This window comes from Mustela putorius, unplaced genomic scaffold, assembly GCF_011764305.1.
Source record: "Mustela putorius furo isolate JIRA1106 unplaced genomic scaffold, ASM1176430v1.1 tig00003836_pilon_pilon_pilon, whole genome shotgun sequence".
NCBI classification, from domain to species: Eukaryota; Metazoa; Chordata; class Mammalia; order Carnivora; family Mustelidae; genus Mustela; species Mustela putorius.
In genome coordinates, this window is record NW_025421989.1 from 11,703,922 (window position 1) to 11,723,180 (window position 19,259).

The 19,259-nt window shown below is 45.3% G+C and overlaps 1 protein-coding gene across 4 annotated transcripts in view; it reads right to left on the reverse strand.

Moving 5' to 3' along the window:
• Positions 1-19,259, reverse strand: part of CLTRN (collectrin, amino acid transport regulator) — a 43,390-nt gene that overhangs the window by 22,337 nt on the left and 1,794 nt on the right. The window contains exons 2-5 of one of the 4 annotated variants that reach the window (XM_013059613.2): positions 14,818-14,976; positions 13,551-13,659; positions 11,549-11,607; positions 7,402-7,487 (exon numbers count right to left, since the gene is read on the reverse strand). In XM_013059613.2, the coding sequence (XP_012915067.1) occupies positions 7,402-7,487; positions 11,549-11,607; positions 13,551-13,557 (152 nt within the window). In that variant the 5' untranslated portion in view covers positions 13,558-13,659; positions 14,818-14,976. Of the gene's footprint in view, positions 1-7,401; positions 7,488-11,548; positions 11,608-12,204; positions 12,947-13,550; positions 13,660-14,817; positions 14,977-19,259 lie in introns of those variants that run through there. The other 3 variants (XM_013059612.2, XM_004758892.3, XM_004758891.3) reach the window with 3 other exon arrangements.

Sequence of the window (19,259 nt, forward strand, 5' to 3'; positions counted from 1 at the left end):
CACACCCCAGCTGAGAATAGACCCAGGACACTCGAGAGGGTGCAGGGTTTCTACATTTCCTGTCGTTTGTCCGTAGTTCTTGTCGCAAGGGTCTCTAATCCCTGTCCTGATATGAACTTCATTGTCTCCAAGCAAAGAACACCCTTTTCAATTTCATCAGCTGCAAAGTCACCTGGGAGACTACCAGAAATATTTAGTCTATCTGCAACACAAGCTTTCTTTGGGCCTGGGACAAGAGGGCAAGGCCCAAGCCTGTGCCACTGTGCGGCCCTGCATTCCTGCAGTGTGGCCCATGCGGACACTCAGGGAAGGGTTATGTAATGGATGGATGGATGCATGGATGGGTGAATTAATGGAATCCAAAATGAAGCCCACTGTTTCTATGATATTCCAAGAGAGACAAACCCAGCAAGTAAATAAGGCCAAGACCAAATAGGAAAGGGGCGAATGAAAGGAGGGAGACTGCTTCCCCAGAACATTGTTTACTCAACCACAGCTGTTGAAACAACCCAGGAATACCTTCTCTAGCCCCGGAGCAGAAGAGCACTCCTGAATACAGAGCAGGTAGGGGTCGCCCAGAGGAAGTGTCAATGTGATGCAGGTTGGTACTAAAAGGGGAGAAACAGGAAGCCTGATCCTACAGACCAGTAGGAATGTACGTAGCTACCACAGGATACAAATTCCTCCCATTCTGGGTTATGTCAACTAGTGTGACTTCTCCCTGGTCTTTCTTCCAAATGTGACCATACTGAATGTCCCCTAAATTTTACACAGAATGAAAAATTACACAACAAGCACTTACTGAGCTACACATGTCTTTGTCAAGTTTGTTCTGATGTGTTCAGTAAGCTGAAATGCCTAAACCTTTGAAGTTCTCATCCTAAGAACAAAATGTCTAAAGCTACATAGAGCGGCAGATGGTAACTAGACTTCTGGTGGTGATCACGCTGCAGTCTGTACGAAGACCACTGCGTTCTGGTGTCCACCTAAACCAACCTGATGAGGCAGGTCAGACACTTCAATTTCAAAACCAAGTAAATAAACTGAAAGGCCAGGAGCACAGCTAAATAGAAACCCTACATTTTCAAGATTGTAAATAGAGATTGGTCTGATGGAATTATCGGAATTCACTTCAATAATCATTTCGTCCAACTCTTTTACAAAGTACTAATATTTATACATATTCAAACGGCTTCTCAAGCAAAGCCCTGAAAAGGTAAAAATGTCCACTCCGTTTCCTCAAGTGTAGAAAGCCCTGGTTTTACACTAATCCTCTGCGATTTGGCTCTACTGTCGTTTCTCCTCAATGGCGCCAGACAGGGCCAACTGCATCCGAGGGGAGGTAAGAATCAGGCTCTTGTTTCTGGAAATCAAAGGACTAAAGAGGAGCCGGGCTGCTGTTTTACAAGCCCAAGACCATTAATCCCCTTACTGTGGACAAAACAGCACGTTGTTCCTTTTCAGATCACAAGACTTATTCCTGAATAATTAGGCACAGGAAGAAATCCATTCCGTGCCCTACACCATGAGATTCAGGAAGAAAAGGCCATGCCCGAGTCAGACTTCTCCCTCTCGTGCTAAAAGTTGACAAATTACCCTAAAAGCCAACACTGGACGAACTCGGCAGGTGCATTTCCCAACTTGCTTGGGAAGTAGACTCGAGTGTCCCCTTCGGTTACATTTCCCTAGAAACTACTTTCAACATTTACACATTTGTCTGAAACTAGTTTACAAAATCTGGCCTAAACCTTACCGTAACAACTTCAAAACCCCTAGCTGCCATCTTCGAATTCACAAGAGATCTTCACATAACCTGACCTCATGAAACCAGAACTTTCTGTCCTTGCCATTTGCCCAGACATCTTCCATTCTGCTTTTAAGAAAACCTGGGGTGGGGGAGTTCCTAGGTGTGTCAGTCAGTTAAGCGACCATCTCTTGATTTCAGTTCATGGCATGATCTCAGGGTCACAAGACGGAGCCGCACGTCGGGCACCTCGCTTGGCCCAGAGACGGCTGGAGATTTTATTCTCCTCCTCCTGCTGCCCCTCGTCACGCTTGCTCTGTCTCTCTCTCTGAAATAGATAAATTAGTCTTAAAAACAAACAATAAGGAACATCCAGGAAGTAGGAAGCAAATCACTTGACAGCAGGCTTCCAGTAAGGACTTGGAAAGCTTTGTCCCTCCCGTTCCTGCGCCGGCCCATCACGTCCCCCAGGCCCCGCTTCCTCTGCGGCCGCTGCGCCCAGGGAGACCCGGCTTTTCCCACCGTCCCGGTGTCAGGGCCGGGCCCGCAGGCGGCTGCGCCACGAGGTCCCCCGATCTGCGGGGGCAGCCGCAGCCACAACGGCAACGGCGCACGGGCTGCCTCTGCACAGAGAGGCTCTGTCCTCACACGCTTGCCTCGGGCGGCTCTGTCAGCTCTTTCTCCGTCGCTCCTTGACAGCGTCTCAGGCGAACCATGCAGCTTTCCCGTCCCTTCTGCTTATGAAAGAGCTCGGGGCGGTGGCATCCGAACTCGGATCCAAACCGTCTTCCCGCCTCGGACACAGCCGCTCTCCGTCCCGTGCCCCACTGCCCTCCTGTCCCCGTGGCGCCCCAGCCCCACCGTCTCCCCAAGTGTCCCCCACCCACGTCATTCTCGCTCCTGTAGGGACGGAGAGCGCTGGGGGCATCTACCGAAGGGAACAGCAGGGCGCTTGTCCCTTCGTTGGGGCCCTCTATGGACGCCCCAGGCTGCTCCGCCGTCCGGGGTCCTCCCCTCTGCTGTGGTGGGCGCCCTCAGCTTCCCCACTCAGGGCGCCTCGGCGGCCCCCGCTGCGCTCTGGCCAGCGTCCTCCAGCCCACCCCGTGATCGGCCTCCGGCGGGCCCGTCCAGCCTCACCGGCCTGCTCTCCTAGCCCCGCAGGCAGGGAGTCCTCCCGGCTCCCTCCGGCAGCCTCCGCTGGCTCCCCGGGATACAGCGGGGGGCAGCCGCTGGCAGAGCCGTCCTGTCGCCCCGCTCCTGGAGCCTGGGACAGCTTTCCCCCTTCGGACTTCTCCAGCCACAAGGCAGGCCCCGTGTCTGCTCCCCCGCGCACCCTCAGGGACGGGGCCCCGGCGTACATGGCGAAGGAGTGACATGCCGGTGTCTCATCTACAGACAGCGCCAGGCTCTGAGCAGTTCGAGGCCTGCCTTGAGGCGGACGGGCCCGAGCAAAAGTGTCACTCAGAGCACATAATCGCTCGTGGGGCGCGGACAGCAACTCATCGGGACGGGCCCAGCTGTCGGCACCTGTCCAGGCCGCACCTGCCTGTGCGCTGGCATGCGTTCCCGGCCGGCCCTGTCCTCCGGGGAAGGGCCAGGTGATGCCACAGCCCTCTCTGCCTGTCTACACCCCTGCCTATCCTGCCCTCTGGCTTTCTCTCCCACTGTCTGCTGGCTGAGGGGGACTGGACCCGGCCGTTGCCTGTGGGTCCTGTGTGCACGTAGCCAGGACCCATCTCTCTAGCAGGAACACCCTCTTGCGTTGTCAGTCGAGGTTGCAGCAGATCAAGGCTCTGCCAGCCACAGGTCGCCAAGTACACAAAAGCGTCCTCAGGAGCTCCTGAGCTGGCGTCACTGGAGGCCGTCGGGCTCGATGGAAGAGACGGTGGTGAGGACTGGGTAAAGGCCTACGGCAGCTAGAGCTTCCGTTCTTCTCATCTGATCTGATTATCCTCAGTGCATGACCTTTCACATTTTCCATTCTGTCCGTCCCAGTAACTTCTAGTTTTCTGCAACATTCATAAAATAAGCCACGAGGAGAAAGAAGGAAACAGTGATGTTCCAGATGGGATCCCTGAAGCCATCCCGGGGACCGCTATTTGCCTCCGGGTCAGTCCGCCAGGGCTGCTCTAACAAACGCCCAGACCCCGCGGCTTAAACAACGGAGATTTATTGTCTCTCGGTCCGGAGGCTACATGCCCAGGATCGGGGTGCTCAGGCTCCGTTTCTTCTAAGGCTCCTTTCTTTGGCTTGTGGATGGTTGTCCTCTCCTGTCCTACCCGGGCTCCGTCTGTGCACACCTGCGTCCCCATCTCTTCTTGTAAGGACGCCATTCCTACTGGACCAAAGCCCACCTCTATGACCTCGTCGTACATTCATCACCTCTTCAAGGACCCTATCTCCTAATACAATCCCATTCTGAGCTACTAGGGCTGCGGACTCGATCATAAGCATTTTGAGGGGATGCAGCTCTTCCCGGAGCCGCTACCCCCCAGCATTTATTTTGTCCCGCCCTGGCACCAGAAGGCCTTTGTAAGGCAGAAGAGTTAAAACCTGAGCCGGCTGCCAAGCCACTGGCATCTTCTGTCCACCCACCTGCCGGAGAGGCGGCCTCTCTGCAAAGTTTTTCTCAATGCTGTCTTGCATTCTAGGGGGCCCTTTCCCATGGGGAAGCCCATTCATGTAAGGATGCAGCCTTCTTCATGGCCGCGCGTGGAGAATGGGATCAGCAAGTGAATTGCATTTTAAACACCCCATGATTCATGAGGCGGCCCTCATCACTCCGCGCCCCGACAGCAGTATTGCTGGCACTCATTCTGCCTATGGCCTTACAGAAACGTCTGCTGACCCTTGATGGAGTTTTGCACGTTCTGACTTTCAATGGGCATTGGCAATAATGCCTTCTCCATAGCATGTACAAGTGAGACGCATCTGCCGAGTAAACAACACCAGATATTCACAAACCCACACAATGTTGCATGTGAAAAAAATGCAAATGGGAATTCCTCAACATTCATCTAAAATGTTACATGTTTAAATTAACTCTTCCTACGAATGGAAACATCTGATTTAACATAGTCATTAACAAGGTTCAATGCAGGCACCCAGAGGAAGAAACGGTCTGACCAGCAGAGCAATGTGTAAACCTGGGGACGAGAAGAGCTGAAGATAAAGAGACTGTCTGGGGAGGGGCTGCATTCGAAGATGACAAGAGGGCTTCTGTTTTTTTCTTAAATTTTTCCTTTTCAATTTTTTGCAAAGCAATCACCTAATTTTTTTAAAGATTTTATTTATTTATTTGACAAAGACACAACGAGAGAGGTAACAGAAGCAGAGGAAGTGGGAGAGGGAAAAGCAGGCTTCCTGCTGAGCAGGGAGCCCGATGCAGACCTGGATCCCACGACTCCGGGATCCTGATCTGAGCCGAAGGCAGATGCTTAATGACTGAGCCACCCAGGTGCCCCAAATCACCTAATTTTTATGAGAAAAGTTGTAATGTAGTTGTAAAAAGAATGTGCAGTTTAAAAGGCATGTGACAAGCACAAATAGATTTTTTTTCTAAAACTCTATAAACAGGAACGGAATTCACTTTGGACACAATTTCATTTTACTATGTAACTCCTTCTTCTAATTTTTTGAGTCATGTGAATATATTACCTATTTTCTAATATATATGTGTGTACATACATCTATCATATGCTTATTTTGCTTCCCCAAATGCTACTCTTTTGTTTCATTCTTTTTTTTTAAGATTTTATTTATTTATTTGACATATCACAAGCAGGCAGAGAGAGAGGGGGAAGCAGGCTCCCCGCTCAGCAGAGAGCCTGATGTGGGGCTCCATCCCAGGACCCTGAGATCATGACCCTGAGATCATGACCCCAGCTGACGGCAGAGGCTTAAACCACTGAGCCACCCAGGCACCCCTGTTTCATTCTTTATATTCAGAGCCCATGCATATTGTGGGTTTGACGGAGGTCGATAAATAGTGATCCTCTTTGTCAGGTTCTGAATCCTTACAGAATTAAGACAAAAGAATAAAGCAGGGGCGTCTGGGTGGCTCAGTCGGTTAAAGCCTCTGCCTTTGGCTCGGGTCATGATCTCAGGGTCCTGGGATGGAGCCCCACATCAGGCTCTCTGCTCCGCGGGGAGCCTGCTTCCTCCTCTCTCTCTGCCTGCCTCTGCCTACTTGTGATCTCTCTCTCTCTCTCTGTGTCAAATAAATAAATAAAATCATTAAAAAAAAAAAAAAAGAATGAAGCAGATAGGATACTAAAAAGGCCAGGGTGGAAGACATAACATTAGTCGGCAGGTGAGTTTTCTTCCTAATTGCAAAACTCCTGAAAGGAGGTAATTCATCGACAGTGTCCAGGTAGAACTGAGCTGGGGCATCTATTGCACATGCCGGAGTAATATGCATGATATTGAACAGCTATATGCTATGGCGCCGACCAACAGAAACCGAACTCCTCTGTACGTAGCACACCCAGCCTTACAGCTGCATGGGCCTGCCCCTGCACGAACTGATTCTACACTTAGTGTAGGGAGAAGCACAGAGGAATGCCTGCTGTCTGCGGGCACAGAAGGGAACCCGGGGAGAGCTTCTCCTTCCAGCTCACCAATCATCAGCCATTTCTCCTCTCAAGGGGAAGAAGGAGAGAGGGAATAGACAGAAACCAGAAGTGGTACCAGAATCACAAACAGAGATAGAAGGAAACATGCCAAATAGAGACCATGCCTCTGGAAGAACAGAAAAAAATGTGAAACTGTGAAAAGTTTGTACTAAAGCTTCTAAGAAAATAACCAAGGTACTATGATAGATGCCAACAGTGGGATGAACCTATACAGGTGTATTTCCAAGACGAGTGCTGTGGCCTGACTTGTTCCCCCTCCCCCAAATTCCTATATTGAAGCCCTAACCGCACCCCACCCCACCCTCCTGGAACTGTACGTGGAGAGAGGGCCGAGGAAGAGATAATTACAGTTAAATGTCATCATAAGGGTGGAGTCCTCATGGGAGTAGTGTCTCATTTGAAGAGACACTGGAGAGCTCCCTCTCTCTTCCCTCCATGCTCCCCCAACAAAGAAGAGGTCATGTGAGAGCACAGTTCTAGCGGTGTCTGCCAGGCCAGAGAAAAAGCCTCAAAAAGAAATCTGCCTTGCCTGAGCACTGCGAGCTTGGCCTTGGAGCCTCCGGAAGTGTGAGTAATAGGTGTCTGTTACTTAAGCCAACTGGCGTGTGGCGTTTTGCTACTGCAGCAGTCCTAGCAAACTAATACCATGAGAGCAGAATTCTTTTCTCCTTTCCTTCCTTCCTTTTTCCTTTCCCTTCATCCCTTCCTTCCTCCCTTCCTTCCTTCCTTCCTTCCTTCTGCCTATCTACAGGACAAGCTGATGTATACAACAGGAAAGTAGAACAAGCTTATGACACATGACCACATCTCCAAGTTTTTATCATCTTACTGCCTGCTGAACAAAGAGCCTTGTTGGAACATGGGACAGGCTGCAAGGTGAACCAGATTACAAAATTTTTAAATGTTACAATGTGAATCCTTTCCAAAAATTAGGTTAATTATTTTCCAGATAGAATTTTGAATTAATGCATGTCTCAAGTATCACTGCAAATAACCAATTAAGATTTTTTACTATTTACTTACTCTGTTGTTTCTCTGTTGGGAACCTTCCTCATGGAGAAAGCCACCATTGCTTTGAAAAGATATTCCTCATTTGTATCCCAGGCATACTAAAAGAGACGTAAAACAGAAAATGTAAAAGGCTTAGGATAAAAAAAAATGGTCCTGTTGGAATCTAACTGTGACCACAGTGGCGGTGTTAATCAGTGCCTGTCCCTCTCTCTCTCTCTTTCTCATCTTCCTCACACACTAAAGACCAGAAGCCAAGATAAATCACATCATGGTAATGTTCAGGATGAGCTTTCTTGGACATTCTGTCATTCCAAGTGTGGTGCACTTTCCATTGCATTATCTTCTTCAAGATCTGCAGTGTTAGTAGCCAGTCAACAAAGAGCGCATTCAGACATCGTATTCTGGACATACACAGTTGGTTCCCTTCCTCCCGTACTCTGTCCTCAGTTTCCTTTCCTTTACTAACATAAGTACAATTTTTCTTTCCATTTTCTTAGCTGGAAACTTGAGTGTGTGCATATTATGGACTGAATTGTGCCCCCCCCCCAATTTATATGTTGAAGTCCTAACCCCTGATACCTTACAATGTAACAGTATTTGGAAACAATGTCTTTACAGTGGTGATTAAGTTTAAATGAGGTCATTAGGGCAGACCCTAATCCAATATGGACTGGTGTCCTTCCAAGAAGAGGAAACTTGGACACAGCCACATATAGAGGGAAGACAATGTGAAGATACAGAGAGAAGACAGTCATCTACAAGGCAAAGCGAGAGGCCTGGAATAGATCCTTCCCTTACACACCTCAGAAGGAACCAACCCTGCTAATACTCTGAGCTTGGACTGCCAGCCACCAGAACTAAGATAAAATACATTTCTATTGTTTAAGCCCCCCAAGTCATGGTACTTTATGACAGCAGCCCTGGAAACTAATGTGGCTGACCACATATTTTAGGTGAGGAATCACGTGGAACTGGACAAAGTCACACAACAGGGTTGTTTAACTCTTAAGTTCATGATGACCTACTCCCCAATTGCCTGGAAATCCCTCAGGTCTCCATCATTTTCTCTCTCTCATGGCTCACGACGGCTATTTCAAACCTCTTTCAGCTCCCCACCTCCACCAAACTCAAACCTCATACTCACTAGATGCTTCTTATTTTTTTTTTTAAGATTTATTTATTTGAGGGAGAGAGAGACAGAGCACAAGCAGGGGGAGAGGTAGAGGGAGAGGGAGAAGCAGGCTCCCCGCTGAGCAGGGAGCCTGATGCTATGCGGTGCTCCATCCCAGGACCCTAGGATCATGACCTGAGCCAAAGGTAGAGGCTTAACTGCCTGAGCCACCCAGGCACCCGTCACTAGATGCTCTTGTCTCATAATTTAGAGATACATCCTCAAGTCACCAATTTAAACTCCCCCATCTTCCTGACACCAAACAAAAAACTCCCTCTGTAGACATATATGCTGTCCACGTGCTCCCCCGGAAGGCCGATGCGGTGTTTCTCCTCCTATCAATGGCTATTTCATCCACCTGTATTAGGAACACTTCCGTTCCGCCCTTCTCAGGATCTAAGGGTACAGCTTCCCTCTCCTCTGTACATGAGACCCTGGCTTTTAGCCACACGCTCAAGCCTTCCCATTAAAACGGCACCAAAACCAAATCACTGACCTCAATCCTTCTTCCTCTATCTACTGCTGTCTGTCTCCTGCCCTTCACAGCCAACAGCCTCAAAAGAGTTGTCATACTTGCGTTTTTACCTGTTTGCCACCCACTTATTCTCAGCTCCCTCCATCACCTGCTTTCCAGTTCCGCCACTCCACAAAGATGGCTCTCTCTACAGTTACCAGTGACCTCCACGTGACTCAACCTAACCAGTGGCTTTCAGTCCCACCTTGCTTGATCTGTCCCCAGCACGCTGATGAACACTTCCTCCGACCTGAAGCACTCTCTTCCCCTTTGTGATACGCATTCTGGTTTTCCTCCTGTCCGTCCCTTTGTCCCCTGCGTAGGTTGGCACTCTCCTATAAGGGTTTCAGGTTTCAGAGAACCTCAAAACTCTATGCTAGAGCTTCCCCTCTTGTCACTCTGTACTTTCTCCCTCACACTGTCATCTACTCCAGGCTTCCATTATCACCGGCACGTGAACGAGCCAGCACCGTATCTCAAGCCCGCCCTGTCCTTGCTTATTCAGAAATACGTCATGCTCAACAAGTCCAAAATTAAAGCCATGATTTTCTTGTCTGTACCTGCTTCCCTGGCTCATAAGTAGGTCATCATCCATTCAGCTACATAATTAGAAACTAAAGCATCATCCTTGGGGGCCTGGGTGGCTCAGGTGGTTACGCCACTGCCTTCGGTTCAGGTGATGATTGCGGAGTCCTGGGATCGAGTCCCACATCGGGCTTCCCTTGCTCTGCAGGGAGCCTGCTTCTCCCTCTCCCTCTGCCTCTAGCCCTGCTTATGCCGCGCCCTCTCTCCCTCTCCGTCAAATAAATAAATAAAATATTCTTAAAAATAAATAAATAAAGCGCCACCCTTGACTCCTGCCTCCCCCTTTCTCCTTTCTACTCTTGTCCCCCGCAGTCTGCCTTCCACACTGTGACCAGGGTGTTTTCCAAGCACTCATTCTGTAACAACATCTCTTTCAGAAAACTCACACTGGCTTTAAAGATAATCTCAAAACTTCCTAACCCAGTCCACATACTCTTCAGCCCGATCTCTGCTTTCTGCCTGAACTCAGCACACGCCAGGCTCTACCGCCCTGCTCCAGCGCAGAGACCTCAGCCTTCCGTCCACCTCATACTCTCACTAAGTTCCTTCCTGTAACAAGCCTTTGCATGTTCTGTACCCTCTGCCCTGTGTTCTTTTATCCTCTGGCTCATCTCCGCTCAGACTTTTAGACTTCATAGCAAATGCCAAGAACTACGGCCCCCGACAAGGCCAAAGCCCCCACGTACTTCTCCTTCCTGTAATACCTGTCAAGATCGCACATTTCAATTTCATTTACCGAATGTTTCATGGGCAACCAATCTTCCTGATACCATGAGCTCCACGAAAGCTGGGACAAGCCCGATTTATGTGCCATCGCATCCCAGCATCCAGTATGGTGCCCACCCTTGGAGGACCCTGGGATACACAACCACACACTGGTGGAGAGAGTAGATTCTACAGTCAGACAGCCTGGTTCAAATCTCACCTCTTTGTCATTTGCTGACCTGAGCTCCTGAGCAAGCTGCTTAATTTCTTTGTACCTCGGTTTTCTCCTCTACTCCATGAGGGCGGGCATGCCTGTACTACCTCCCTCAAAGGGCTGTTGTGGGGGCTGCGGGAACTGATGTAAGTCAAGTGCTCAGAAGAGTCTCTGCTGGAAAGTAAACTAAGTTCTGAATAAATGCTGGGCCCTCTAATGATCCTTACTCACTGAATGAATAAAATAACCCGTTGGTGGATAGGCCTGCAAACAGAATCTGTACCTCTAACTTCCTTAGCACTCTTCAATTGCTTCTACCCCAAGTCATCTTATTATCGCCTACTACTAGGGAAAGTCTTCACAGACCACACGGGGATACCCAAACTAGAAGTGCACAAATCATCTCATTAATTCCACAGATCGTATTGTTCTTATAGCTATGTGAGCCTCATGAGTATTTTTTAACTTCAATTTCATAAATATGTATTTCACGTTGTTACTCTGACATTTGAGAAGAACTGGAGGAACTTCACATTAGAACTAGAAACTTTTCATGCTATGAAAAATCTGATGTGAGAACAATGCCACCTTTGCGTGGACTAGAAGACTGAGGCTGACAAAATCCTAATGACCGCAAAGGTGTGCAGAGCTGGCCCAGACCTGAGTGTGGGACTCGGGCCCTCGGGCCTCCGCCACCACCCCCCCACTGTGCTTGGCTGAGATGCTCCAGTTTGCTACACTGTTGTGTGTCATACAAAGCTTCACAGATTTTCTAGCACACACCGCAGATTAAAGACTTGAGGCAAAATCATTTTTTTAACAATTTCTATTTTACTATTTTTTAACTTTAAGACCATATCTGATTTGAGGTCTTTAGGATCAAACTATATGAGTTTAAGATATGAGGCAGAGGCTCATTACTAGAGAAAGTAGTGTTATTACAAAATGAACATGCAGGTTCTTCACTTACTGCTTTATCTCCCAGAGCTGTTCTGATACTCAGTCTTACTTTAAAAGCATTTTCTGCATCTGCCAGAAAGAAAAGGGAGCAGTGTGTGATGATAAAAATCTGCCAAAACATCAAGTCCAAACATTTAATCAACTCAAATCAACAGAACACAGATCTTCAAACTGCCCCTGAAACTGAAAGTTTAACTACAAGCACCTTAGCCCGTTCAAATTTTTCCTTCAAACTCATAAAACAGTCACAGTCCCAACTTTCAAGCCACAACACGTCTGCGGATTTAGGAAAATAAAGAGGTCATTCAGTCGAAGATTTCTCAATCATTTAGAAAACTATTACCCTATTCTTTTTTTTTTTTTTTTTTTTTTTTTTTTTTTTTAAATGTTTAACTGAAGTGTAGTTGGCATTTATTAGTTTTTTTTTTTTTTTTTTTTTTTTTTTTTTAAGATTTTATTTATTTACTTGAGAGAGAGACAGTGAGAGAGAGCATGAGCAAGGAGAAGGTCAGAGAGCGAAGCAGACTCCCCATGAGCTGGGAGCCCGATGTGGGACTCGATCCCGGGACTCCGGGATCATGACCTGAGCTGAAGGCAGTCGTCTAACCAACTGAGCCACCCAGGCGTCCCACTATTACCCTATTCTTAAGTTTCAAGACCACATACCTGGTTGACACAGTTCAGCACGAACAGCAGTCACCAGAAAAAAGAGCAGGCACAACATTCTTTCAGGGTGCGAAACACCAGGCAAACAGGGAAAAAACTCTGCCCTCCACTTAAAGCTGCCTTAGCCATTCTGTGACCCGGATTAGAATATCAGAGAAACAAGCGAGCCGCCACCTAGAAGGTTTAATGATTAAACCCCATTATTTGGGTTAATACTTACAGAGAAGCAGCCCATCTCCTGTCAGTTATTTACCAAAATCTGTTTGGAAAACAGATTAGTTGTCCTTTCTGAACTCTACCTCCAGCGGCTGCTTCCTCTGCTGACTCCAGACGGAATCCGCCTCCGCCCCTTCTGTGCTCCCCTGGCTAAGGGCGCCATGGAAAGAACCCGGCCCTCTCTGAATGGTTTCCTCGGCCTCACCTTTCCACCTTTCCCCGGCTAAAATAGCCGGTCCTTGATAAGCTCCCTTCATGTGGAAAACAAACATCACCCCTTTCTATCTCTGGGGAACAAAAGACACCCTTCCAAGAATGGCCTCACCTGACTCTCACCTCCACAGGTAAACATCTGGGGAGCGCTCCCACCTCAAAGGGAATCATTCTGGTCAGCCCTAAGTTCTGGCGGTTGTGTAGATTCAAAGTTAATGGTACAGACCGGTGCTGTCCAGTGGAACATTCTGCGATGATGGAAATGTTCTATATCTGCACTATCCAACTTGGTAGCCGTAGGTGGCCACTGACCACCTGGAATGGGGCTGGGCTGCAGAGAAAACTCAATTTTCTATTAATTTAATTTATGTAGAAACATGTGACTAGCAACCACGTTGGTCAGCGCGCCAGAGAACAGTCATTAAGAGCTTCCCGCCATGAACTAGGTTTGCTGGATTCTCTCATCCTCAAAACAGCACCTCCCAGTCGCTGTTGCTGGAATCATCTCAGACGCCAGGGAAACGAGGATCTGGTGTTCGAGGCAGCGGTGGCCATGGGAGGAGGGAGTGGGTGTCACCAGAACCCCGCCTGCGCCGCACTGACCTGCCCTGGGCCTTCACTGGTCAGCCTTGGTCAAAACTGAAAAGGCAACAGGGGCGCCCGGGGGGGTCTGTCAGTTAAGCATCTGCCTTGGGCTCAAGTCATGATCTCAGGGGCCTGGGATGGAGGCCCGCATCTGCTCTCTGCTCAGTGGGGAGTCTGCTTCTCCCTCTCCCTCTGTGCTCTCTCTCTTTCTCAAATTAATAAGTAAAATGTTAAAAACAAACAAACAAACAAACAAACAGACCTGAAATTGCAACAAAGCCTCAGAGATGCTCTCGGGATTACCATAATGAGCGGAAGAGAGTCTCCCCTACCGGACATTCATGGATGTCAGCAGAAGCCGCCCAGGCAGGTTGATGTCAGGGCTTTCCTCTCTACCATGCTGCCCCTTCATGAAGTCAGTGCCCAGATTCCACGTCATTGCTTGAAAACCATGAAAGGAAAAATAAGACTGGGTGACCCTAATGGGTCACCTGATGTTGACCCTGATGTTAAATACAAAATGTGGATTTTCAAAGCCACCACGAGAGAGAGAGGTAACAGCTACACTCCCGCAGCACTCCGAGAGTCCTGTCATTTCCCCGTCCTGGGCAGGCTGATGTTTTACCACAGATGACCCATTTCTGCTTGGTGACTCCACCTGAGAAAGCTTCTCTCTTCTCCCTCACCTTGGTCGCAAGGGCACAGACTCAGGAAAGACTGGATCAGAGGGAGAGGCCGCCAAAAGTTAGGCCCGTCATTCTAGCAATTTCACTATTAGGTGAAATGGAAATTTCCTAGAAGGGATAGCCCACATAACTTAGTCCTGAAAAGAAAGTCAGTCTAGACGAAGTTACCTGTGGAAATGTTAGACTAGTTTAAGTCAACATGGGAAGGAAAAGCCAGTAGATGGAGATTATAACAAAGCTAATTATTTGCTATCAGGGAACAAAGCTATGTTAGAGACGAATCTGATTCAGCCTTCCCTGAGCCTTAAACTTCCCAAAAGTGTCAAATGTTTCTCTTTTGCTCTTAATCACATATGTGACTAGGACTGCAGACAGGAAAATGCTGAATTAGAGTTAAGTCATTCTTTGAAAAGCAAGGAAAGTTTCTTCCCTTTTGAATTATGATTTCTCTCCTTTTTCAAAATAAAATTCACCATTTATTAAACAATTTCTATGTGCCAGGCACTCTAGTAGTGCTTAATATAAACATGAGTTTTTAAAAATATTATCCTTACTAAAACAGAATCGACATATGACATGTGAATTTCAGGTGTCCCAAAGAGTGACTCAACATTTATATACATCACAAAACGCTCACTACAGTAAGCATCGTTACCGTCTGTCACCACACACTTACTACAATTTTACTGACTACATTCCCTTTGCTGTACTTCACTTTCACTATTCTATACTTTAGCGATGTTTGTTGTCTCATTTGAAAAATGACAGAGGAAAAAAAAAAAAGGCAGGAAAAATGAGCCACAGAAGTTCTGTATAGAAAATACAGAAAAGCCAAAAGAGAAAAATACAAAATACCCGTAACATCACCAGCATGAATGACCAATGCTAATATATTTTGAGAGTGGAAACATACCTGCTTTAGCCTTGGCTCTTCTTGTGTGAAGCTCTTGTTCTGTCTCATTATCGCAGCACTACCAGAATCCTAATGGTGGAATAACATGGACCCTTGTTCTCTTCCTTATTCTAATGGGAGTGCAGCTCTTCGGCTGGATCTGGTGGACCACTTTTAAATCTGATGAGTAGTGAGATAAAAAGTCTCCTTTTACTAAAAAATTATTTTTATCCAGAGATCATGTAGAATTTCATCAGCTGCTCTTCTAACATCTATTAATATGATCCTAGAGATCTTACCATTTGGTGCGTTTTACTAAAAAATTCCTTTACATGGATGCAACCCTTAGATAAGCTCAGTTTGAAGATACTCCTGGACTTAATTGCTGTGTTTTTCCTTAGGTTTTTAAACCTATTTTTGTAGAATATCATTTAGGTTCCTTTTCAAGTGCTGATTGCTGAAATTTATTTTTTTCTAGCCCTTACATTATCATCCTGAAAATGGTATACAAAGATTTCTAATATCCTCTATGTTTACAAACACTTTAAAATGCCAAAGAAAATCGCAGAAGAAATGCAGAGTTGAAGAATCTGGTTCATACACATTTTAGGGGAAGAGCTCTTGGAAAACTTTCATTTCTTACATTGTCATTTACTTCAAGTTTCATGTTTCACTGAGTCCATTCTGGCTGTTTATAATTTCTAAGAAAGTCATTATTTCATCAAGATTTTCCGGTATTCTCATGGACTTTCTACAGTATTTCCCATCAAATATCTAAATTCATTGCTATATTCCCTTTGCACGTTCTAGTAAACATATTAGTTTTTTCTCATTTTCCATTATTCTCGACAGAGATTTGTCTAGTTTTGTTGTCACTTAATCAAAGAACAAGATTTCAAATTTAATTTTCAAGTCTTTTTTTGTGCTTTCTGAGTCATCGATCTTATTTTTTTTTTTATTAAGTCCTTACTCCTGTTGTCATCATGCTGGTTTTCTTGTTCTTCTTAAAACTCTTGGATTGACAAATAGGCTTATGCATTTTTAGTCTTTCTTGGTTAATAATGAAAATATCTGTGGCTATGAATTTTCCTTGGAGTATTGTTCTGGCCACATGACATAAGAAGTATAGATGTACAGTGAGCTCACACTTATTTTCTAAAGAGTCTGTAATTATAGTTTCAATTTTCCTATATCCCAGTGTTTGCTTAGAAAAGTATTTGACAGTAGTAAAATTGGTAGCAGCCCAAAAGACAATCATGAAAAATATCAACTTTTATAGTCCTGTCAGTTGAACAGAAAAGGTATAATGGTAAAATAAGACACTGTCAATAACTCAATTTAAAACATGAAAATTCTTACAAGGTATGGGTCACTTAGAACATGCTAAAACTTTTTAAAGTTGTTCTTGCCTCTTAACATACTGGGTTTTTTTCTTCCACTTATAAAAATCTTGCACAAACTTGCTCTTTATTTTCACACAGAATTTGAACCTCCAGAGAATTAAATTAAACTAAATTAAATTAAACCTCCAGAGAATTCATACAAAACTTGCTTCATACAAAGCTCATCTCTGCAATTTCACATACAGGAGGTCCAGAATTTACCAGTAACAGTGGTAACGATGACAAAGAAAGCAGTTTCAATTGTTCTGAATATGTTACTATTTACTCCCAACGTTCGGAGTTTAGAGAACAAAGATAAAAAATTGAGATTACTGTTTCCGTGAGCAATACAGAAGGCACCGGGTCTCCTGAGACAGGAAAAAGAAATGGATTTCTCTGTGTTTTTTCCTGCTCTACAACACTATTGAAAAGCAGTTTCTCAGTACTTAACTATTGATCTATTGCTCTGGAGGGTAAATTAAATATGAGATCACACACAAAAAACCCACGTATGTCATTCTTTTGATGCATGCAACCTGCTTTTTAAAGTTCATCAGAGTGCAAGCGGGCCTCATCCCACCTCTGTCCTTTGTGTGTGCTTCTTTCCACACCGCTTTCTCAAGTTCAATACAGTGAATTTTCATTTTTTACCTTTAAACTTCTTAGCCATTGTTCCACATCTACCTCAATGATCATCTCCTTTGAGAAACCTTTGTTTTGGAATGCCTGGGGGGGTTAAGTATCTGCCTTCAGCCCAGGTCCTGATGGTCCTAGGACTGGGATCAAGCCCCACATCTGGCTCCTTGATCAAGTGGGGAGCCTGCTGCTCCCCCCTGCTTGTGCTGACAAATAGATAAAATAAAATATTTTAAAAAGAGACACAGAGAGAAAGCTGTCTTTTGTTTTTGTTATTATTTGTTTTACACTTGTCCAGTCCACTAACTTTTTCTTCTCTTCTTCTCCTGGGTTCCCACAGCATTTGTTCCCATTTGAGCGTGCACCTATTGCCAACATGATTTACTTTTGTGTCCTACAGATTTTAAGTTTCTGGAGAACAAGGACTATATTTGGTTTAATTTTGCATTTCTCATGGCCCATGAGTATTTGATAACTTAATAGAACTGAATTTACTTATTTGAATCATAAACTGACATTTGAAGAAGGTCAAGAATGCGGATATAAATCATGAGGCGCACTGCGATTTTTTTTACATTCCTAGTCAGAGAAAACTTCTAGTATCTGCTAAATAAGGAATGCTGGGCTTTGGGATATGTTTGTCTCCACTTCCACACCTCTGCCCTTTTTAAGATGAAAAGAAATCTGAAGCCACAGTGTTTGGAAGGTTCATCAGATTTTGTAGGTTAATCAACAGCCATAACCATTACGAGCTTAGTCTTTTTATCCACAGCGTAACATTTTTCTAGTTCAGAGAAAGTTAATCACTACTGCTTAGAAATAAAGATTAATTTAGACAAGCTGAGTTGAGTGTAATTCTGCCAACTTTGTTTTTTTAATTAACATATATTATTTGTCTCAGGGGTACAGGTCCGTGATTCATCAGGCTTACACAACTCACAGCACTCACCACAGCACACACCCTCCCCGATGTCCATCTCCCAGCCACCTCATCCCTCCCGCAACCCTCAGTTTGTTTCCTGAGATTAAGAGTCTCTTATAGTTTCTCTCCCTCTCTGGGTTCATCTTGTTTCATTTTTCCCTCCCTTCCCCTACGATCCTCTGCCTTGTTTCTAAGATTCCTCCTATCAGTGAGATCATATGATAATTATCTTTCTATGACCATCTTATTTTCCTTAGCATAATACCCTCTAGTTCCATCCACATGGTTACAAATGGCAAGATTTCAGGGGGGGTTTTGATGGCTACATATTCCCCTCTCTCTCTCTCTCTCTCTCTCTATATATATATATATATATATATATATATATCACATCTTCTTGATCCATTCATCTGTTGATGGACATCTAGGTTCTATCCATAGTTTGGCTATTGTGGACATTGCTGCTATAAACATCTAGGTGCACGTGCCTCTTTGGATCACTACATTTGTATCTTTAGGGTACTTTAAATTCTTAAATTAAGAATTTTAAGGGGCGCCTGGGTGGCTCAGTGGGTTGAGCTTCTGCCTTCAGCTTGGGTCATGATCTCAGGGTCCTGGGATCGAGCCTCACATCAGGCTCTCTACTCAGCGGGGAGCCTGCTTCCCCCTCTCTCTCTGCCCGCCTCTCTGCCTACTTGTGATCTCTGTCTGTCAAATAAATAAATAAAATCTTTTAAAAAAAGAATTTTAAGGACAGTTTCTTTTTTTTAATTTTTATTTATGTTTTTAATTTCTTTTCAGTGTTCCAGAGTTCATTGTGTATGCACCACACCCAGTGCTCCATATGTTTCTTAAATGGAACGCTTGCGTGCCTCATCTCCTGCATGAAGACCAATGCATTAAAATGAGTCTCAGGTAGTAAAAGCAAGCTCTTACCAATATTTCTTCCTCTAACTCTTTCCAATATTGTTTGGGTGTTATATTAAGAGTATTCTCATGGTGTAAGCAATTTATAATTTTTTTCCAAAATTATTATGGCCATGCTCTACGGAGCAGTATTTTTCATCTTCTATTTGGCAAATAGTGTCACCCAGTCACATTCAGCCCTGAGTATAGGTACTTCTTTTGCCAACCTATATAAAAAGATGGAGGAGCCATTGGGCCTTGTATCTTTCAGGTTAGATGCTCTCATTTTCATAACAGAATCTTTACCCTCATTCTAATGGATATACAAAGCATATGAATTAATCAACATATCAAAGTTTCTGCCCTTAAATTCTGACCAGCAACAATGATACTGACCCTTCTACTGTCTGGAAATCGTCAACAGCTTGTAGTAAGAACTGCTGTTGGTGAGAACTGCTGTTTGTAAAGACATGCACACAACACCTTTATCACTGCAAATCAGAGATGCCCTATAGGTTGTTGCAGCCATGCATTCATCCTGCACCCGCAACAAACACTGTTAATCGACTACAGAACATTTTCCTTTTGAGTGTGGACTCAACCATAAAGCTTCCCAA